General features: G+C 37.6%; 1 protein-coding gene across 1 annotated transcript in view; it reads left to right on the top strand.

Moving 5' to 3' along the window:
* Positions 1–23921, top strand: part of SLC9C1 (solute carrier family 9 member C1) — an 83053-nt gene that overhangs the window by 24076 nt on the left and 35056 nt on the right. The window contains exons 8-14 of the mRNA XM_029940696.1: positions 1547–1690; positions 2848–3022; positions 6705–6786; positions 9389–9555; positions 12058–12183; positions 16678–16775; positions 19808–19927. Coding sequence (XP_029796556.1) covers positions 1547–1690; positions 2848–3022; positions 6705–6786; positions 9389–9555; positions 12058–12183; positions 16678–16775; positions 19808–19927 — 912 coding nt within the window. The remainder of the gene's footprint in view (positions 1–1546; positions 1691–2847; positions 3023–6704; positions 6787–9388; positions 9556–12057; positions 12184–16677; positions 16776–19807; positions 19928–23921) is intronic.

The raw sequence follows: 23921 nt of genomic DNA, 5'->3' as shown, positions 1-23921 counted from the left end.
ATTAATTGTATGGGTAGGTGGGTATAATGCTTTGAGGGATTTTTAGCGGGCGCTTATTGTATGTGGTTAACAACTGGGTTTGCTTTTGATAGTGAAGTCAAAAGAAGGATTAAAACCACAAATATTACACAATTGTCATGAAGTATATCTTAATGTGTTTCCTTCCAAGTTAATGTTGAACGCAGCATATAAATTCAGACAATAACAGGATTAAAAGTATGGCCATACATAGGCAAGAAAGAAATGATAGGTCACAACCTAGAGTAATTAGCCTAAATTCAGTCACAAAGAAAGTATTTTGAATGATTTGACTTAATATTTCCTAGTCTAGAATGTTTTGTGTTGAATTTTTCTCAAATAATGCATAGGTATTTGTGGTTCTTAAATATAGTTCAAACTAAAAATTCTTATTTTTTTAAAGTTTATTTATTTTGAGAGAGAGAGAGAACAAGGGACAGAGAGAGAGGGTGAGAGAGACAGAAAATCCCAAGCAGGCTTTGCACCAGCAGTGCAAAGCCCAATGTGGGGTTCAAACTTACAAACCATTAGATCATAATCTGAGCTGTTGTCAGATGCTTAACTGACTAAGCTGCCCAGGCACCCCTGAAAATTCTTATTAATGTTACAGGGAAAGATTTGATTTTTGTACTGAATTTGTTTTTGGCAAATCAGTATTCCTGGAGAAGGGACAATCATTATCTTTAAAGGGTTTCAAGGTAGTATATGGTTAAACCTTCATCTCATAAAATGGTATTCATGTACCCTTTTAATCATTTCAATTTATTTTGTTATAAATATAACATTGTGACACTAAAAACATGAAACACATAAAATGTACACATACTCATAAATCCCAGTGGAAAATCTACAAAGGGCACTCATTAGAATAAAGGATTAATTCACATCTTCTAAGTACTAGCTAGATTTTAGGATAAGTCTTCTTTCTGTCACTGTGTAAAGCAGATTGGCAGTTTAGTATTCCAATTAAAGATAAATTATTACAGTTCTTTCCAATAATATAAGGAGTTCACAATCAGCATTTTCAAGCTACCTGAACCACAATGCCTGAATAAATTCTGTCAAGTAGTACAAGTGCAACCAAAACATGTTTTCAAAATGGATCCCAAAGGAAAGACACCAATTTACATGTAGTGTAAACTGATCAAATTTAGAATTATTTACTTGTGTGAGTGCTTTAAATTATAAGCATAGGTAAATGCCTTTTTTAACTTTTCTTCTTCTTCTTCTTTTAGTGTTTTATTTATTTTTGAGAGAGAGAGTGAGTGGGGGAGGGGCAGACAGAACTGGAGAGGGATTCTGAAACTGGCTCTGCATTGACAGCTGTGAACCCAATAGGGGGCTCCAACTCACCAACCATGAGATCATGGCCTGAGCCAAAATAAGACATTTAACCAACTGAGCCATTCATGTGCCCCTATCTTTGTTTTTTTGACTAGGCCTAGCACAATGCCTCACATAGATAATCCTTGTTATAATTGTATAATAGTTAACTATAATTAACTATATTTTTTTTCTGGAAGTGCAGATGCTGGAACTACCTATCATTTGTTGCATTTCTTATGGTGTTTACCTTCATTGGACTTCTAATTCCTGCACATACATATTTATATATGTCATTTTCTGACATATATTATTCATTTAATATCTATTTCACACTTATTATTTTAAGGTAAGAATGTCATTTGAATTTTTTATTTATAGGACATTGACTAAGCCCAAAGAGACTTTTTAAATAGAAATGTTTCATTTTTAGCATGAATATGAAGAATTGCTTCTTAAACTTTCCAAGGTATCATTAACAAATTAGTGGTTTAGTGTTTTTTGTAACTGAATTAATGCAGCTTTTAACCAAATTTCAAAGTAATCTCAGCACCTAATAGAATTTTTGATAATTAGAAGAAAAAGACCTTTCATAATTTTACTACCTAGAGGTAACTGCTATTAACATTTGGTATCTTTCATCCTCCGATAAGGTTTCATAAAGTTTAATGTCGATCTAAATAAAAATTTTATGTTGCCTTGTTTGCCTAATAAGTTCCTGTTGTGATTAAATTATAGTTAGAAATAGATTTTTAACAATCATAAGGATATCTTCCTTGTAAATGTCCTTTTGCTCAAGTAATTTTTGTAGTTCTCTTTTCAATGGTAAGAGGTAGGAAAGAGTCTGCCCATGTATGAGGACAGGGGGAGACACAGAGGAGGAAAAACCACCATGACTGCAGCCTCAGGATTCTTCAGTCTCCATCACTTGTGTTGTTAACATGCTACTTCCATCTAGGAAAACTAATAGGGAGTTGGCATCAGTTGGTTAGTGCCAATTAAATGGAAATGAGTCCCAAATTATCAGATACAACTAGTGTAAAATGTAGGAGATGTGTGATTAAAAAAATGAATTGACCAATATTGGAAAGATTCAGCAAGATTAAAGTCTACAAAGAAAAAGAAAGGAAGACATTTCCCCTTTCACTTCTCACTCATTAAATTTGGTTTTATTTCTTTTTGGGATCCAGAATATGTCAACAAAACATCTCAAACTTTGTCTTTTCCACCCCAAGAAACACCACTCAAGGGTGATGTGGAATTAGCCTCTACAAGCCGAACCAAAAGCAAGGAAGAGAATAATGCCATACTCTTGTCATCTCTCCACGAAATGCCCTTCTACCTTTTTTTGGTGCCATGCTAACAGTGTGTGAAAAATGGCTCACTTGTCTGAGAGTTGGCATTCCCCAGGGAATAGATTGGAATAGAACAGAATGAAGTGTGGGGGGAGGGGGTAAAAATATCTATGGCAAAAATAACTTTTAAAAAATCTCTTTTGTCTTTTAGACTTCTGGTTTTTGTACTAATGAGCCCTCTTTTGTCTCGACTTGGCCATGGGTTCAGCTGGCGTTGGGCATTCATAATGGTCTGGAGTGAAATGAAAGGAATGCCTAATATCAACATGGCTCTTTTCCTTGCCTACTCTGACATTTCTCTTGGAACCGAGAGGGAAAAATCTCAAGTAAAGAGAAATGATTTGTTTTTATTTGAACATTTTATGAAAACTGTGGCTGCGTACTTAAAATACACTTTAGTGGTGAGATAGCTCACTACGTGGGATAGCCACGGGCACTGCAGGAGTGGTAGCCATGGTGGCAAGATTGGAGAGAGGAAGAACACTGAGCAACTTTCCTCTTCCTGGGGAACATTCTGACTTAGGAATCCCTAAATCCTTTCATTACACTATTAAGTAGGTTTATTACAAAGGTTAAAGGAATTAAAACTCATAAGTAATTTAAGGAGTGCCTGGGGGTTCAGTTGGTTAAGCATCTAACTCTTGATTTTGGCTCAGGTCATGAGCTCATGGTTACCGGCTAGGGCCCCATGGAGCTTTCTTGGGATTCTTTCTCCCTCTCTCTCTGCCCCTGCCCCATGTGCACAAGCACAGACTCTCTCCCTCTCTTTCTTTCCCTCAAAATAAATAAATGAATCTAAAAAAATACTTATAAATAATTTAAAATAGTACCTGATCAGAATATGTACTTAATAAGTGTTTTTATTTTTACTTGCTTCTAAGACGCATTCAAGAAAAGCAGAAACCTGCTTATTATTGGTTCTATTTCTTTCTGTAACTTTATGAAGCCACATTTAGTAATGCTTGGAGTCAACTGAAGTTACTTCTTCACTTTTAGTCAACCCAAATTCTGCCTAACAGAACAAAATGGGTAGGTCTCTCCCTCTACCTTATTTCAAGGTAAGATCATTACAAGGAACTCTGTAAGAAATTTCCTGTGCAGGTATCACAATACATCTAATACTTCTATTGTGGGTTTTTTCTACACATAAATTCCAAATAGAAAGGGAAGAGCAGCAAGGGAATTATTGTACATCTAGTTAGATAATAGTCCAAACATTAAAAAATTAAGTATTCAAACACTGCTTTTAAAACCAAAATTATTCCATGACTTCCTCCTCCTTTTTAACCTATATCCACATGCCTAAATAATCAAGGTCAGTTCCTTACCATGCATCCTGACCAGTGCAATGGTAGACATCACACATGGATCTGGGTTCTGAAGTTTCTAGTTGGCTGCTATCTGCTGTGTGGCCATCAGCAAGTTATTTAGTTCCTAACTCACTGCACATGTCAATTTCCTCATTCCAAAAGGTTCTTAATAATACCAATGGTTTTTTTAGCAAATGTTTAACAAATAACGTTTTTAGGGATCAGAGGGAGCCCTAATTTGTAGTATTTGCCAGTTTCCATTGTGTAATCACTCTCACTAAGAGAACATCAATCAGCTCAATAACAACTTCTTGAAAATTGAATAATCAACTCTCATGAACTGGGAAAAGCCAGCTCTAACACACCACTGTCTCAAAGGGTTAGTAGGAGAAATAGAAAATGTACAGAAAATGCTTAACACATTGTTTAGCATATAGTAAATGTACAAAAAATATGAGCTATATTGATGATAATAATATCTTGAGATAAAACCTTAGTAAATAAAATCATTTAGTGAGATGTCCTCACTAGAGTAGTCACTGGTTGAAAAGAAAGTAACACTTCTTCATTTAATTTGGCTGAACCCGATAGCTAACTATTTATTACGCACAAAGCAGCACTAGAATAAAAGGTTATTTGTCTTGTGTCTACTACTCACAAGTTTATTGACCTTGGCTAAGTGACAGTGTCTGAGTTTCCCAACTCTGCAATTGGACAGTATTGGTATTCACTTCATGGAACTATTGTGAGGATTAAATAAGCCTGATATATTGTGCTCTATGCTTACTATATAGATGTTAGCTCTTATTACTAGTTTTTAAATTTTTTATATTTATTTATTGTTGAGACAGAGAGAAACACAGCATGAGAAGGGGAGGGACAGAGAGAGAGAGGGAGACACAGAATCCGAAGCAGGCTCCAGGCTCTGAGCTGACAGCACAGAGCCCAATGTGGGGCTTGAACCCATGAACCGTGAGATCATGACCTGAGCCAAAGTTGGATGCTTACCCTACAGAGCCAAGAAGGGGCCCCCTCTTATTACTATTAAATTAACTAACTTAGTGATCCTCAACTTTGAATGTACTTTAAAATGTTTTAGGAACTTTTAGAAAATTACCAATGCGTATGGAATTCTGGCCATGGCCATGACAAACAGTGGATATCAGACTTAATTCCTATAGTAAACAACTATAAAACTGGTTAAAATATATGAAGCAATTGAATATAGGTTTCAAATGTTCTACAATTTTACAATAAAAGAAAACCAAAATTAAAATTTTTTTAACATTTATTCATTTTTGAGAGATGGAGAGAGACAGAGCATAAGTGGGGGAGGGGCAGAGAGCGAGGAAGACACAGAGTTGGAAGCAGCCTACAGGCTCTGAGCTGACAGCACAGAGCCAGATGCGGGGCTCGAACTCACAGGCTGCGAGATCATGAACTGAGCCGAAGTCCGACGCTCAACTGACTGAGCTATCCAGGTGCCCCCCAAGTTTTTTAAAACAGGCAAAAGAGTTCAACAGACACCTCACAAAGAAAACAATATACCACTAAGCACGTTAAAAATGCTCAACATTATTACTTTAGGGACATGCAAATTAAAATGACAATGAGAAACATAATGTTCAATTTACATGAAGGTTTTAGAATTGGTATTTTTTTTTCTATAGAACTAGAAATCAGACCTCTCCTGGGGTAGGGGATTGACTGAACAGGAGAACTAGAGCTATTTAGTGGAGGGGTGGGGGGGGGAACATAAGAATATTGTACATCTTGATAAGATTGAGGGTTATGTGGGTGTATATACTGTCAAAATCTGTCAAATGGTACACAAGTACATTTCAATGTATGTACATTACACCTCAGTTTTTCTAACTACTAATTCTTGGGCTCCACCCTTGACTGAATCAGAAATTCAATGGGAGCATCCTGGACATCAGAATTTTAAAGTTTCCCAATGATTCTAATGTGCGTCTTGGAGAGCATCTGGTGTGGTTTCACACTCTGTCTTTAACCTCCATCGGTAGCCACAAAAAACGGAAAGGCTAGGGGAATAACCTAAGTTCTGGAAATTAGAGTTACGCAAGTCAACAGAAGAGTTGCTGTCTTAGATTGAAAAGTATTTGCTCCAACTGGGAATATAAGGAGAGGAAAAAAGTCAAGTGACACCAGCGATAGTAAGTGCTCCTCCCTCCTTCCGATGAAGGGATGGCAGAGAGGCAAAACATGAGGCGAGACAAACACAGCAAGACCCCTGAGCTGTCCTCTTTCCCCAGATGAGGAGAATTATTTGATACCGAGGTGCTGGCAATGTTGAACCCAGAACTGCATGACCATGCACATGGTGGTGTGTATAGTGAATAAGAATTGATAAAGTATGAGCATAGTCCCAAGGCCCAAGAAGTGCAGCAGTGAAATTTAAGAACAAGGTTTTTCTTTCCCAGTGTCTCTGTAAGTATTTGTTTACTTGTCAGATCATGTGTCCTGAGTTTTGATTTGGTTCCAAAAGCATGGATAAAATCTATGCCTGGAGATAGACAATACCCAGGAAATTTCATCATGCCTGACATTCATATTCTCCCCTACTATGAGCATTTATTGACTTAATACAACCTAGTTTAACTTACATTAGCAAATATAAAATATATTACATGAAGTTGTCATGAATACTTACTTTGTATTTTTCTTTCTACTCTAGATATTATTTCATGGAGTGTTGGTATACTTAGTTACCTTGATTGTCAATAGATTTATTTTGCCAGTGGCAGTTAGTAAACTAGGTAAGCCCTATAATTACTATTCTGAGTGAAGAGAAACATATTCTAATAGCATTTAAAAAATGTTTATTTATTTAGAAAGAGGCAGAGAGGGCTCGAGTGGGAGGAAGGAAGTCAAGGAGAGAGAGAGAGAGAGAGAGAGTGGGGGTGTGGGAACAGAGGGAGAGAGAGGAATAGAGAATCCCATGCAGGTTCCACACTGTCAGCAAAAGGAATTCCTGGGCTGGTTTAAGCAAGTAAAGGTACTTATATGGTTAACTCTAGTTCTGTGGATAACTGATTGTGGGGTGTGAGGAGCATTGAAGCAGAAATAGCAATTTTAGGAGGCCACTGTATTATGCAATATGCCTGTTTTCATCCCCTACTTTTTAACAATTGAAATCTCGAGATCTAGAAAATTAAAAATTCATGCGGCAGTTGAAGAACTAGAAAAAAATAGCCCTGATGCTTTTAATCCGTTGTATTTGCAACTGCTCTATCACCCTTCCCATAACACACAGTGTTTTCACTCTAATGGCAATTGTTTGTTTTTTAATTTGAGATGGACAGAGAGAGAGAGAGAGAGAGAGAGAGAGAGAGAGAGAGAGAGAGAGAGAGAGAATGAGTGTGGGAGGGGCAGAGAGAGAGGGAGAGAAGGAATTCTAAGAAGGTTCTGTGCTATCAGCGCAGAGCCGGACACAGGGCTCCAACTCATGAAACTGTGAGGTCATGACCTAAGCTAAAAATAAAAAAGCCAGAGGCTTAACTGACTGAGCCACGCAGGTGCCCCTCTAATGGCATTTTAATCAATCTGAGAGTCCACCTTTATGAATGACATTGCATTCCCTAATCTGCATTCCTTCCTTGTATTTGTAACAAAACCTTTTTTCTTTTTACAAGTCTCTGAGCCCTAACATAGTAAATTGGGAAGAAGAGATTAAAGAAGGAAAGCTTTGCAAAGAGTATCTTATGTTCTACTTAGTAGCTAAATAAACTTAAAATTCTTATCGTGGAGTATGTTTATTTGCACTAAGAGCAGTGAACCTTTGCTCACAAAACATTGTTGCTTTCCCTAGAAGCTTCTATGGCTCATCCAAAGAAATTATCTAAGAGTGAGAATCCTTCAAACCTTAATGAGGTCTGGAGACAAATACATATCAAATACTTATCATATAAATATATATAATATATTTAGTAGGATAGATGTGTATATGTACTCTGTATATGTATGTATATATCTATATCAATGCCTCTTATGTGTATATCTCCTGCATATATGTATATTTACATATATTCTGGGTATTTGTATATATGTACCTATATAAGATAGATCTGTCAGGAATGTATATGTCAGAAGTATAGGTATATGTATGTGCAGATATATATCCCTTATATCTCACACAGATATATATGTATGTGTCATCTGTGTATGTATGTATATGATATTATATGTATATATCATATATTTAGAAAGAGGTTTACAATAAGAAGTTGGCTCACATGATTATGAGCTGAGAACTCCCAGATCTACAGTCCAAAGGTCTGAGAACAGGGAAAGCCAACTGAGTGTAAGTTCCTGTCCAAATTGTGAAAGCAGGAGAGGACTGAGTCTCACCTCAAAGACCATGAGGCAGAGAGAGAGAATTTTGCTTTGTTCTATTCAGGCCTCCAGTGGTTTTGATGAGGCCTGCCTGCATTAAGGAGGCCAATCTGCTTTGCTCAGTCTACCAAGTTAAAAATTATTCATACCCAGAAACACCTTCACAGACACACCAAATATCTGGTTATCTTGTAACCCAGTCAAGGTGACACATAAAACTAATCATCACACCTGTTTTCTTCTGTCTCCTCATCTATCAAACTGAGAAAAGGGACTTACCTTACAAGGCGGGGAAGATTATCAGAGACAGTACATTCAAGGTGCTGAGATGTGTTGTTTCAGCACATAGTAAGCATCCAATAATTATTAACTATTACTGTTACCATTATGTACCTCAGTTTTTTTGAGGAGTATGAAAGTAGAAAACTTAAAAAGTAGAAAAGTAGAAAAGCTTAGGGGCACCTGGGTGCCTCAGTCTGTTAAGCATCTGACGTCAGCTAGGATCATGATCTCACAGTTTGTGGGTTTGAGCTTCACATCAGGTGCTGTTCTGACATCCAGAGCCCGGAGCCTGCTTCGAGTTCTGTGTCTTTTTCTCTCTCTGCACCCCCCCACTCATGCTGTCTCTGTCTCTCAAAAATAAATAAATGTTAAAAAAATTTTTTAAGTAGAAAAGCTTAAAATTGTTAGGGTTCCCATTATTAAACAATTTATGCTGAGTGTTTAACTTAAGTCAAAATACTTGGTGACAGTTGAGTGACTGACTTTGGCTCAGGTCATGATCTCATGGTTCGTGGGTTTGGGCCCCAAGCTCTGACAGCTCAGAGCCTGGAGCCTGCTTCAAATTCTGTGTCTCCTTCTCTCTTTGCTCCTCCCTCGTTCATGCTCTGTTTCTCTCTCTCAATAATAAGTAAATGTAAAAAATTAAAAAAATACTTGGTGACAGTAAGGACAAAGGGAAACTTGTAATCCAATTCAAGATGGTGGTGTCGTCATTATTGATAAAACACACTTTTTGTATCAAAGGTCTTCGTGATGTCACATCAACAAAATATAAATCGCTTCATTATACATTTCAACACTTTCAAGAGCTAACCAAATCTGCAGTCTCTGCAGTCAAATGTGACAAAGATCTTGCTAATGCAGACTGGAATATGGTTGAGAAAGCAATTATCCTTCAAAACCCATATGCAGTAAGCAAATAATATCCTTTGTTGATTCTTTAAAAGCAGATATAATTAATTACCTTAAGTAAGTATAAATGTTAAAAATATTAATTCACAATTTTTAATACTTGTAATAGAGAAGTACTGGTAGCTCACTGTCATGATAGTAAGGAGGGGACCTTGGGGAATTTTGTGATCATTGTGGGGCAGCATAGAAATGACAACCTCTTTGAGTAGGTAGAAAATAAATGGTGTAAATTCAAAAGAAGGAGTGATGAATTGGAGCTCCCTTTAAAAGTTGCCATAAAAAGAGGAAAGTGAGCCTTAGAAAATGGCAAATTTTTGCTAGACTGATAGTGGACAGGTGCCTTTGTTCAGCATTTATTATTTCTGATATAAAATAAAATTCAAAGCCAGTATCATAAATTTGGGTGTGAGTGAGATGATCCTCCTGCTTCTGAGATATGCTTTAGAATACTTGTGGTTGAAGTGTGTGTAACTCACCCATCAGCCATGGTTGCCATAAGGGGAAACAATAAAAGTTGTTCTGGAATCTTCTCAATGTCACTGCTGTCTTGCTCTCTCCCATGTCATGTCCAGTTTTCAGTGCAGCGTTTCAATGCATATTGTATGATGCAACTTTTGCAATGTTTGTCTACATCATACAATATGAGGAGCCAACTTCTAGGAGTATAGACATAATATAATTGGATTCTATAAAACAGGATTCCTCAAAATCCATTTCATATCCATTAACAGTACTTGAAGCTCCAGATGGGGATTCAGAAGCAATACCTATAAGAATACTGCTAGGATTTCCAGATAAGACAAGTACTAAGTCAAATCCAATTATTATTTATAATAGCTCCCAGTTTCTGACTGTGGCCTTTTGCTAACCTGGATTCATCAGAATCATCTAGAAAGTTTATTAAAATATGGTTTTATTTTCCAGCCTCCCACCTGGAGATTCTGATGCAGGTGGTCTCAGGAGAGTCTTAAGAATATGTATTTTTATTCCATTTACCCAGCTAATTTTACTACAAATTCAAGGTTGAGGCCTTCACTCTGAAACTTGATCTGTTTCAGAAGGCAGATGATCAAACAACTGCTCTCTCCTCTTTATAATGCAGACGTGGGGGACTATTACATTGTCACATATAGAGCACTGACCTTGGACTCAGAAAATAGGGGTTCATATCCCAGCTTTGTCACTTAATAACTATATTGAGACACCACCTCACGCCGGTCAGAGTGGCTAAAATGAACAAATCAGGAGACTATAGATGCTGGCAAGGATGTGTAGAAATGGGAACCCTTTTACACTGTTGGTGGGAATGAAACTGGTGCAGCTGCTCTGGAAAACAGTGTGGAGGTTTCTCAAAAAAATTAACAATAGAACTCCCCTATGACCCAGCAATAGCACTGCTAGGAATTTACCCAAAGGATACAGAAGTGCTGATGCATAGGAGCACATGTACCCCAGTGTTCATAGCGGCACTTTCAACAATAGCCAAATCATGGAAAGAGCCTAAATGTCTAACAACTGATGGATGGAGGGTTTATCTATACAATGGAATACTACATGGCAATGAGAAAGAATGAAATCTGGCCATTTGTAGCAACATGGATGGAACTCGAGAGTGTTATGCTAAGTGAAATAAATCAGGCAGAGAAGGACAGATACCATATGTTTTCACTCATATGTGGATCAGGAGAAACTTAACAGAAGACCATAGGGAGGAGAAGGGAAAAAAATGGTTAAGGACAGGGAGGGAGGCAAACCACAAGAGACTCTTAAATTTGGAGAATAACTGAGGGTTGATGGGGGATGAGGGAGAGAGGAAAATGGGGGGTGGGCATGGAGGAAGGCACTTGTTGGCATGAGCACTGGATGCTATATGGAAACCAACTTAACAATAAACAATATGTTAAAAAAATAGGTTTGTGATATTGAGCAAATGTTTTTCTCTAAACTTTACCTTTTCTCATATGTAAAATGAAATTATCCATAATTCCCTTCTCCCAATGCCAAGTTCATTTTCTAATCTACCTTAAGTGATTAGGTTAAAGCCGTGACTGTCAAACTCTAGCTGCAGAATCATGGATTGGGTTTGTAAAAACACTAATATGTACTCTGTTCCTTCAGAGTGTGTGACTTAGTAGGCCTCTATTGAGGTCTGAGAATGTGCATTTCTAACAACTTCCAGGGGATGCCGAGGCTGCTGGGGGACCACACTTTCGGAACCATTGGTTTAAAGTGGGATTATATATGTGGCAGCTTTTATAAACTGTCAATAATGTCATGTAAAGGTAAAAATGTTATATAACTGCTTTCCCCAAAAACTGGCAATTATTTTGCCTTCTAGATAACTGAAATGATAAGGAAACTCATCTGAACATTTTTTCTGTATCTAGCAGATTTTATATAATATTTCAAACCAAATTGTTATGTGAATTGCTTGAAGGTTATGCCAAACAATAAATTAATATTCATGTATTTTTTTGGTTTTTATTTCTGTTCTTATTTAGCTGAGCCAAGAAGAAACAACAGAACATCAAAAGGGGAAATGTCTAGCCTGTAACAAGAAAATAGATGAGACCCTTAACATTGAAGCAATGGAGCTGGCCAACAGGCGTCTCTTGTCAGCACAAATAGTTAGTACTTGATTATATACTTTTACAATGGTATTTGGGGGCGGGCTTCTGGGTGGCTGAGTCAATTGAGCATCCAACTCTTGATTTTGACTCAGGTCATGATCCTAGGATACTGAGATTGAGCTCTACATCAGGCTCTGCACTGACAGCATGGGACATGCTTGGAATTCTCCCTGCCTCTCTCTCCTACTTACACTCTATCTCTATGCTTACCTGCTGAGCTGAATAGATTGTTATAAAGGCAAAAAGAAGTTTGGCATTGTCTTAGGAATCTGCTTGATTGCCAAAAGAAAGAAAAGAAAAATAGATCCAACCAAATTAGCCTAAGTAAAAGGTGTTTTATTAAGAGGACTTGGGAATTTCATAGATTCCACTGGGAGGAATAACAGCTGAATTCAACCTTCACATGTGTTATGTGGTCATTTTGATGATACCATCCACCTCCAGGTCCATGCCAGTTTATCATGAAAGATACCACCAAGTCTGCTAATCACTGTAAATAGAGAGTACTAGCTTCCAGATCAAACCTTGAATAAAAATTAGAGAAATTCTGTGGCATAGCAGCATAGCAGGCTCTGTGGGAAATTGCTAATGGCCTGTTTACTATTGCTCATGTTGGGCCTTCCTCATTGCATATGGAACGGTCATGCATGACTCATCTATTCCAACCATACAGGATTCCCAGCCTTCTGCATGTTTAATTTAACTTGGGAAATGGAAGGTCTGTAGGGTATTATCGTTCTCTCTTCAACAGTAGTCCTACCAGACTGGTTGACTCTCAAAAGCACTTTTCCAAGGACCTGAATAATTTCATTAAGCACTTGAGGCTGTGCCATTAAGGAAGAACTTATGTCCATATGGTGCTTTGCTCCACCAGCAGATTTTATGACATAATGTTTTTGAGTCACTTTCAGATTTTTAATTTATTTCAGGAAAATATGTTTTCAAGGCCTCTCAAAAGCAATTCAGGACATTCCATTTTGGGTCTTGCTTTTCATTAATATTATGATATATGTCTTAGGATTTATTCTTTTTTAGTCTCTATTCTCTCCATTCATAAAATAGTAAAATGCTAACTTCAGGAACTCTCAGATTCTTTCGATTTATGATATTCTACATTTTCTGCAACATATCCACCATGGACATTTTTGGTTTCTTGCCCTAAATGTTTGTTTTCTACCATTATATCTTTGTTGATTTTTGTGCTATGAGTTGGGTCTTAATCAGGAAATACTTTTGTTTGTTTGGTTGGTTGGGTTTTTTTGTTTTTATTGTTTATTTATTTTTGAGGGAGAGAGAGAGAGAGCTTGTGGGGGGAGAGGCAGAGAGAGAGGGAGAGAGAGGTTCTATGCTAGCAGTACAGAGCCCAATGCAGGTCTCACTTCCAAGAACCATGAGATTATGACCTGAACCAAAATCAAGAGTGAGACACTCAGCCTACTGAGCCACTCAGGTACCCCAGGAAATCCTTATTTTTAAAAGTAAGTTAGATCTTTCTGCTCTGTTCTCCAGCTCTTTATCTTACCTCACATCTTTTTAGCTCTTCTTTGTTCTAGATATATTTTCATGTTTGCCTTGGTTAGTTGATTTGGTTTCTACAATATCAATTCTAATGCTCACTCCTCCAACCATAATATCAATTGGCCTATTACAGTTTTTAAAGACTTGAGAGTTTTTATTTAAATCTCAGTCACTGTGCTGACACCACAGAGCCTGCTTGGGATTCTCTCTCTCTCCGACTCCTGCTCACACTCTCTCTCTCAAAATAAATAAATAAACATTAAAAAATAAATCTCAGCCAGTTACTGGTCTTTTGTTTTGCTTTTATTTTTTTAGATGTTATTTATTTATTTATTTTGAGAGAGAGAGAGAGAGAGAGAGAGAGAGAGAGAGAGAGAGAATCCCAAGCAGGTTCTGTGCTTGACACTGGTCTCCATCCCATGAACTGTGAGATCATGACCTGAACTGAAGTCAAGAGCTGGACACCTAACTGACGGAGCCACCCAGGCATTCCTCAGTCAGTTATTATTAACTGGGACAATATCCTCTCTATGACTGCACATTAGAAGAGGAAGCACAGCATGGTGAGACTGGGGTATAGATGAGGAAACATCCCCCAACTATAATGGGAGGGGAGGGGAGACAGGTTGTAAGTTCAGAGAGAACTGAGTTTCTAATGTGATCTTAGGACAATTCCTTAATTCTCTGAACCTAAGCTTTCTCATCTATGAAATACAGATTAGATTATCTTCCCCATAAGTTTCCTACAAGAATTTAATAATTCTATGTAAAACATATCAATCAGTTAATGTAATAGTATGGTAGGGAGCTCAGTAAGTGGCAGTTCTTTTAAGGAATCAACCATTCTCTTAATTCTTCTCACATTTTGGTGTGAATGATCATTTAAGAGTTAACATATTTCTAGTATCTTAACTGCTTTGTCTTTTGTGTTGCCGAGCTTTCATGAGTTCCATATTACTTTCAGCTTCCTTATTTTTCTACATACTATGGTGTTCACCTTTGAGGATGTTGAAAATATGTTAATCTCACATTATAAGTAATTTAGTGAAGTTTAAGAAGACTGTTACCCTGTTGAATTCCGGTATCATGGACAAATAACCTTTTCTTTCTTCATTCTTAAAATTAGTTCTATCCTTTTCTGGCATATATTAAATGGCGTATATATCAAATGGTATATATTAAAATGCAGTTTTAATATCCTTATCCTCTATAGACAGGATATGTTCTTTGGAGGCAGAAGTCTTAGTTACATCATGCACTCCAATTTAGGAAGTTGGTCCATACAGAGATTTTTAACAGTGTTCAGCCCTCTGAGGCCAGGGCAGTGTCAGACAGTGCGTTCTCCAGCATCAAAAGTAGTGCCTGAAGCCAAGTGCTCTCTCAATACAGAGACAGAATTAACAAATGGCTGTTTTCTGTACAACAGCAGCAGTTTATTTAATACTGTGAGTTCTGTGATCAAAATATTAGAAAAAGTAAATTAAAGATATAAACCAGGCTCCTCTACTACAGGAGCCTTTAATTTTCTAATATGCATTATAAACTCTTAAGATCAGGATATACTTGCAGCAGGAACTTCCCACATTTATTTGTCCCCAGAACTCCACTCATTCTTTTTTTTAAAATATAGTTTATGTTCAAGTTGGTTTCCATAAAACATCCAGTGCTCATCCCAATAAGTGCCCTTCTCAATGCCCATCCCCCATTTCCCCCTCTCCCACACCCCCCATTAACTCTTAGTTTGTTCTAAGCATTTAAGACTCTCTTATGGTTTGCCTCCCTCCTCTCCTTAACTATTTTCCCCTCTCCCTCCCCCATGGTCTCCTGTTAAGTTCTCCTAAACCACATATGAGTGAAAATATATGGTATCTGTCCATCTCTGCCTGACTTATTTCACTTAGCATAACACCCTCGAGTTCCATCCATGTTGCTACAAATGGCCAGATTTCATTCTTTCCCATTACCATGTAGTATTCCATTGTATAGATAAACCCTCCATCCATCAGTTGTTAGACATTTAGGCTCTTTCCATGATTTGGCTATTGTTGAAAGTGCTGCTATGAACATTGGGGTACATGTGCCCCTATGCATTAGCACTTCATCTCCCTTGGGTAAATTCCTATCCGTGCTATTGCTGAGTCATAGGGGAGTTCTATGGGTAATTTTCTGAGGAACCTCCACACTGTTTTCCAGAGTAGCTGCACCAGTTTACATTCCCACCAACAGTGTAAGAGGGTGCCCGTCTCTCCACATCCTCCCCAGAATCTATAGTCTCTTGATTTGTGAATTTTAGCCACTCTGTCCAGGTATTTCAGTGTGGTTTTGATTTGTATTTCCCTGATGATGAGTGACATTGAGCATCGTTTCATGTGCCTGTTGGCCATTTGGATTTCTTCTTTGGAGAAGTGTCTGTTCATGTCTTCTCCCATTTCCTCACTGGATTATTTGTTTTTTTTGGGTGTGGAAAAACTCCACTTATTCATGAAAGCCTAGTTCACATCTAGCTGGAACCTAGTTTCCCACAGAACCAGTTTGATTCCACCCAAAGTGCAGACAGATCTTCTGCACTGATCTCAAGTTCTGGACTCTACAGAAACATTCTTTTTGGATTTATTTTAATGTTTTTTTTTGTATTTATTTTTGAGAGACAGAGAGAGATAGCGCATATAGGGGAGGGTCAGAGATAAAGGAAGGCACAGAATTGAAGCAGGCTCCAGATTCTGAGCTAGCTGTCAGCACAAAGCCCGATGCAGGGCTCGAACCCACAAACCGTGAGATCATGACCTGAGCCGAAGTTGGACGCTCAACTGACTGAGCCACCCAGGTGCCCCTACAGAAACATTCTTTTTATAACCATATTAGATTATTTAGGGATTTTGACTTTTTTCTCACAGGCTATTTTTCCATAATGGGAATACTAAGATATTATTATTTTCTATGCTGTATAATAATTTGACAGCACATTTCTTTTAGGCAAGCTACCAGAGACAATACAAGAATGAGATTCTGTCCCAGAGTGCTGCCCAGGTGCTGGTGGGTGCAGCGAGAAGCTTCGGTGAAAAGAAGGGAGAGTAAGTATATTGGCAAGAGAAAGCCTCCATCCTAAGCCACTGCATTTAGGAAATTGTGCGAGTGAGTTTTTCTGCTCTTTCTGATAACTTGGGATAGTCCTTTATTATGTGGGAAAGCCACTCCCTGCTCTGCACCCCCAAATCAGGCCAAATGACCAACTTATAATTTCCCAACTTGCTCTACTTTTTTATACTTCTATACATTGGAACAAGCTCCTTCTTCTGACTGAGATGCTCTTCCCTTTCTACTTTTGCCCCCAAAGCTGATCAAAAAAGACTCTTTTAGACTACTTGAATGCCTCACTAAGGTCAAAGACTTCCATAATTCCTCCAGGCACATCTTTCAATGCATATTCTCTATTTTTATTTTTAAAGTAGGCTTCATGTCCTAATGTGGAGCTCAATGCAGGGCTTGAACTCATGACCCTGAGATCAAGATCTGAGCCAAAACCAAGAGTCGGATGCTCAACTCACTGAGACATCCAACTGCCCCTAAATATTCTCTCTTAATCCTCAGCTTGTTCTTGTAATAGTTTCTTTTGCTGTAAGCCTCTGTAGTACAGAGAACGTTCCTCAAAGTCAGCATATTAGGGATAGCCTCAGATCCCCTTGGAAATATGAAGGATATTTGAGTGGACAAAGGAAGAGTACCCGATGTCCACCCAAAGCCTGGACATACCTTCGTGTTCTAGAACAAACCCTTGGTACTAAGAACACCAATATGCCCTGCTCAGGTGGTCCTCAGCTCATTTGTAAGGTCTTCTTGGTTCTTTTCTCCCTGGGCCATTAACCTCAGAAGCAAACTGGGCCTGAGAACCAAGAGAAGTGCCAGTGTGGTGTCCACTCACAAGTACTGGCCTGTGGCACAGAGAGGAAAGAGAAGCAGCCAGACACGGGAGCATGGTCTCATTGCAGTTCAAGTACAGATGTCAAAAACTATAAGAGATCCCATTTCAAACCTTGCCATACAAATCACTATAACATATTTGTCAAGGTAGGAAGATAAAATATGTCTTACTTAAAATTTTATTTTCTTGATTAATGAGTATAAGTACAAGGACCTCCATTTGTCGAAGTGTTGAAAGGACTCATAGTGGACAACAAAGCCAAGTTTAGAATATATTATTTTTAGTCACACATAAAAATAGATAAATATGAAATACTAATATGTGTAAAGGTGTATGCAAACCCCTGTGGGGAATATCAAGATAAGTGGAATAGTGTTCTGATCCCCAGAGAACTTCCTGTTTATTACATTTATATTTAGTACATGCTTCTTTGCTGGGCTGCCTTGGCATTGACTTTGCCATTTGCTGCTCATTCCTATCCATAGCCCTGTGTGTTGGTGTGTCCTGTGGCAAGAAAACAGGTCTAAGGAGATAAAAAGTTGGGGATTTAAACAGGGGCACCAGGACCTGTGCTAACTGCCTGTGTGATTGCCTAAGAAAGAATTCTTTGAATAGAGAGCTCATATTTATTAAGTGCTGTGCCAAGCACAGTTTTAAACATGTTCTAAAAGTCCTATGAAGTAAGTGCTAGTATTATCTTCATTTTCCAGACAAGAGATGTGGCACAAAGAGATTATAAACAATTTACCCCAGTTCACTTGCCTAGTAAATTACAGAGATCAAGGTTTAAGCTGCCTCACTATCCAACCAAAGAGATCCTAAGTGTTTTCCTAAATCAGGTCTAAGCAGTGAATGTGTTGATAAAATATAAGAATTCAGGAGCTTAAATTATTTAGTGATTTGGGCTGTAAAATACCAGACAATTACTGATATCCCAGAATTTTAGGATTCATAGGCTCTAATGAAATGGCCAGGAAGGTTTCCTGATTCCCCAAGATTAGGAACTATATTAAATGCTTCCAACTTGATGGGTCCAAAGTACCCTATCATTTATCATCTCCCCAGCAACACTTATTGCCCTTCACTACAATTATTTGCATGTTTTATCCCACTTATCTGCTGGATCCTTAAGGGCAGAGATCTGTGTTCATTTATATTTCTTACCAGCTTTTAGCAAGCAGAATATGTTCAATAAGTATTTTTTAAATTAGGAACCAATCAGGTCCTCTATTATGTTGGTGGTTTCCCATGTAATTACTACAATATTCTATTGGATCACAAAGAATTCATTGACTTTCTTCTTTTCAATTCCATCTGTATCCCTACAGCAGAGAATTTGCTCAAATTTCAGAGTAAGAGCAGTATAATCAATAGGAAGGACAAGGTCCACCTTTGAATGCAAGTCCCCAGTGCCCTTCTATTAAGGCATATTTTAAAGTGGGACTTCAGATCCAACGACAAAACCCTATTCTCCTTCTGATGAAGATAATGAAAACCAAGGGATTTGCCTAAGCAAGACCAAATCATAATATGTAGCTCTGAACTGCCTCCATAGAAAGGCCAGCATAAACCTAGAGACAATGGGATATGTGCTACCAGATTGTCTTTTGGGGTTTTATGACCACTGACTTCTCTAAGTAAACATAACTCTTTACCCCCACCACATGTATTTTCCCCGTAAGTTCCCCAACTACCTGCCCAGAAGGTATAATCAGAACTAAGAGAATGTGTGAGATGGGCTGGGTGTTTCATATCTACTTTCTCATTTAATTATCCCTGAATGGCATGGATACTTTTACATCTATTTTCTAGAGCAAACAGGTTTGTGAGGTAATTTGTTTTTTGCTTCCCCAGGTAATGGAGGATCCAACATGAAAACCTGGGTGTATTTGAGTTCCAAGTATTTAAATCATGTTATTCTTTCCTTCCCTGATCCTTGACCTCTCTGTTTTAAACCATGTATTTTCTGGGTTTTTTTACACTGTAATGGGTGAGCCCCACAATCTAAATTCATAATTATATACCCACTTATGTCTACCATTTTGTGACTTGGATCTGTGCTCACGAGAGCATCCTAATCCCAGTTATCAATGGACAGGATTATCGATCTACTTTCTGACAATACTGCATTATATCTATTCTCCAAATTTTAAAGCACATTTAATGATTGCTTTTTCCCCCCAGATATATGAGTCCTGAGACAATAAAGACTTATTCTGAAGGCCGAAAAATTCTAAACTTTATTAGAAAAGTATTGCTCAATTGGGTGTACAATACTAAAAAGGAGAAAGGGATCTCATCAAGGTCAGTGGTTTTAAACCTTACTAGGAATGCTATTATATTGCTTTTGAATTCCCTTTTTATTCTTTAAATGTATATCCTGGGAATGCCTGGCCAGCTCCATTGATGGAGCATGTGACTCTTGATCTCAGGGTTGTTAAGTTCAAGACCCACATTCGGTGTGGAGATTACTTAAAAATAAAATCTGAAAAAAAAGTTTTTGATTATATCCTGAATAAATTGGAAAATATTTGGGGATAGTTTATAAATAAATTATGTATATGCATACAAAAAGTTACTTGCAGAAAAAAGAAATAGTATAATAACTTTATTATGGAAGTAAATTTCACATAATAAGATTAACCATTTTTAAGTGTACCTTTCAGTGTTATTTAGTACATTCACAATGTTGGGCAACCATCAGTTTTATCAAATCTCACGACATTTTTACTGCCTCCAATGTAAGTCCAGCACCTATTAAGTAGTCACTCCCCAATCCCCCTGCTCCCCAGCTCCTGCATAGCACTAGTTTGCCTTGTCTCCCATGAATTTACCTGTTCTGAATGTCTCATATAACTAGAATCATACAATACATTGTCATTTGTTTCTGGCTTCTTGCACTCAGCATAATGTTTTCATCCACATGGTAGAATGTATCAGTAACATTAATTTCATCCACTTTGCAGCATGTATCAAGACTTTATTCCTTCTTACTGCTAAAATTGTACAGACGTATCACATTTTGTTTACTTATTCATCATTGATGAACATTTGGATTGTTTTCACCTTTTGGCTATTGTGAACGGTGCTGCTATGAACATTCATGTATAAGTATTTGAATACCTGCTTCCCATCTTTTGGGTATGCACTAGGAGTGAAATTGCTGGATCATATGATAAATTTATGTTTAATTTATTGAGGAACCACCAAATTGTTTTCCATAGCTGTTAGACAATTTCAAAATCAGGAAATATAAACCTATCAACTTTACTTTCTCTTTCAAGATTTGGATCGTGATGTGGGTAATTCCATATAAGTGTAATTCCATATAAATTTTAGGATTTTCTTAATTCTGCAAAAAAAAAGTCATTAAAACTTTCATAGGGATTGCACTGAATCTGCAGTATTGCCATCTTAATATGAAGCTTTCCAATCCATGAAAATGAGGTGACTTTTTATTTATTTAGGCCTTCAGTTTCTTTCAGGAATATCTTGTAGTTTTCAGCAAAGAAATCTTTGCTCAGAGTTAATCCTACATAATCCTACATTAACAGATGTTAATCCTGCATCTTTTTTTTTTGATGCTATTGTAAATGAAACTTTTCTTAAAAATTTTTTAAAGTTATTTATTTACTTATTTATTTATATTGAGAAAGAGAGAGAGAGAGAAAGAGAGAGAGAAAAAGCATGGGAGGAGCAGAGAGGGGAAAAGAGAGAGAGAATACCAAGCAGTCTCCACACTGTCAGTGTAGAGCCCAATGCGGGCCTCGAACTCACAATCCACAAGATTATGACCTAAGCCAAAACCAGGAGCTGGAAGCTTAACTGACTAAGCCACCTAGGTGTCCCAAAACTGTTTTCTTAATTTCATTTTTGGATTGTCCATTCTTAGTATATGTTTTTGTGTTTTGACTTTGTATCTTGAAGTTTTGCTGAATTCATTGATTAGCTCTCCTGCTTTTTTGTGAATTTGCCAGGATTTCCTATATATGAGTTCATGTCATCTATGAATAGAGATAATTTTACTTCCTCCTTTCTAATTTGGATGCCTTTTATGTCTTTTCTTAGATGCAAGTGGAGGAAATATAGTCCCCTCTTCTCAATGACAGTATCAAAGTCTATGTGGCTAACTTTAATCTACCATCCTCAATAAATGCTAGAAAGATATTTTTATATTCTAGTATTTAAGCCTTCAATACTGACTAAAGCTACAATGTTCTGAGTAATTAGCTTGTTTAGTGAAACTTAAAGAAAGGGAGATTTTAAAAACTATAACTGATAGTATACCCTGTAGACTGTCTCTAAATATCACTCATCTCAAAGTAGTAGAGATTCTGGAGTTGAAGAATCCAGTCTGCTTGGCTTAGAATCTCAGTCTCTAGCATTTATTATTTGAATGAGCTTTTCAGTTCATAGCATCTGTGTCATATTCTACAAGCTGATATATAAGGTCTCTGGCAAGGTAACTGACACGTAGTAGGAACCAAAGTATGCCAGTTGGGTTCTCCTCTGTTCCCTCATGGGACTGTGGGTAAGAGTGCATAAATAGTGTGTTTAGAAGCACCTAGTCCAGGGACTAGCACTGGGTAAACACTTACAGATATGAGCATTTATTTTAAGTGCTGGATAACATTCCAATAATGCAAATATTACTGAAATGTTGAAATTAATATGTGATGGAATCACAAACATGAACAAGTCTAAGCACCAAAAGAAACACAATAGAAAAACACACATTATTCTTAAAATTAAAAATTCAACTTACATGCTTCAGAATTGAATAAAAGGTGGCTATAGAGTATCTATTTCGAGGGGCTGCAGCTAGAGCTATGGAAAGAAGAATAATTGCCTACCATTGACGAGGCTCCTGGATCAATGTCAGTGCTCTGGGAGGAAAAAGATCAGGACTCTGTGATCTAAAGTGGTAACACTTGGATGGATAAACCTGAGGATCTTGAATCCCCACATTCTCATGAACACTATAGCCTAGCAGAGGTGCTCCCTCTCTCCTGCTAGAGGATAACAGCCTTCTGTCACCTTCAGTTGATACGAATACATCACAAGGTAAAGCTTTTCTTTGTTTCAAGGTTATTCTCTACCACCTTTCATTGCTTCCAAGGTAATTACACACGTCAGATCTCAACACAGTCAGGGGGAAAATATAGTGCCTTCCTTAGGAGACTACAACTTATCTGCTAAAGGAATTACAGGGCCTGACTAACACTACCAAATACTAGTAGAACACAGAAGAGAATGGATCTCAAGGTATGGGATCATAAAGGTTACAACATAAGGCCAGATTAGGGAGAATTTATTGGCATGGTGGTCTTATCCACGATGAATCAGGTTTCCACATTCTGTCAAGGACATTTGTAGCTGGCACTATTATACTCTTGGGATGGTTCTTTGAAGCTTGATCAGGCCAAGAAACTACAGCAAATGAAGATGATAAGAATTGGAATATTTAACTATGAGAATGAAAGACCCACCACATGACTTTGCTCCCTGGAAAGCACCAGAGGACATTTACTTTTATGAGACAACACTGAGAAACTGGAGGATAGATGTCCTCTGCAAGGCAGTAGTGGGGGCTGCCATGGAATTCATCTTCCTAGTACCAAAAGGACTGGGGATAGCCAAAGATAGATGGCAGCAATTAAGTGTCAGAAGCAAGGCAAGGATACTTTCTTTTGTGAACAGCAAACCCAGAGTAGTGGTCAGAGTACCTCAACTTGGGAATGGCTAACAAATAATGTATGTCAAAGGACAATAGATTTTACTTGACTTTTCTAAAGGTAGAGAACTGGTGAGCAAAGGGATAAGATCAACTACTGCAAAGGAAGATCATGATTCCTCACCCTTTTCTTCAAAGTCAGTACTCAAAACCAGAGCCCTTGAGAAAGGTCTACAATAATATCTCAGGTACATAGGGTTAATATTGACTCAATCTGTTCTCAAATGGACCTTTAGTCACTTTACTTTGCATTGAGAAAAAGAGAATACTCAGACTTTTTAAAAAGACTTTGGGATACGGCATTTAAAATGGTACTGATACCAAAGGCTTGAAATGTTATTACAGTCTCAAGTTATACAAGAAGCTTTTAGACTAGACGATGTATGGAGTCGTCACCAGTCTGTTTCATAATAATCCAGCAAGTCCACTGTGAAGCTATTTCTCTGAATCCCCAAGTGTATGGTTGGGATGAATATAATTAGTGTCTAGCTGAGCGTTCACATTTTCTTGCTGACCTATAGAATAAGAATTATTATGACGCCTGGGTGGCTCAGTTGGTTGGCT

Source organism: Suricata suricatta, chromosome 5 (assembly GCF_006229205.1).
Source record: "Suricata suricatta isolate VVHF042 chromosome 5, meerkat_22Aug2017_6uvM2_HiC, whole genome shotgun sequence".
Taxonomy (NCBI): Eukaryota; Metazoa; Chordata; class Mammalia; order Carnivora; family Herpestidae; genus Suricata; species Suricata suricatta.
This window is presented reverse-complemented; position numbering and strand designations above follow the sequence as displayed.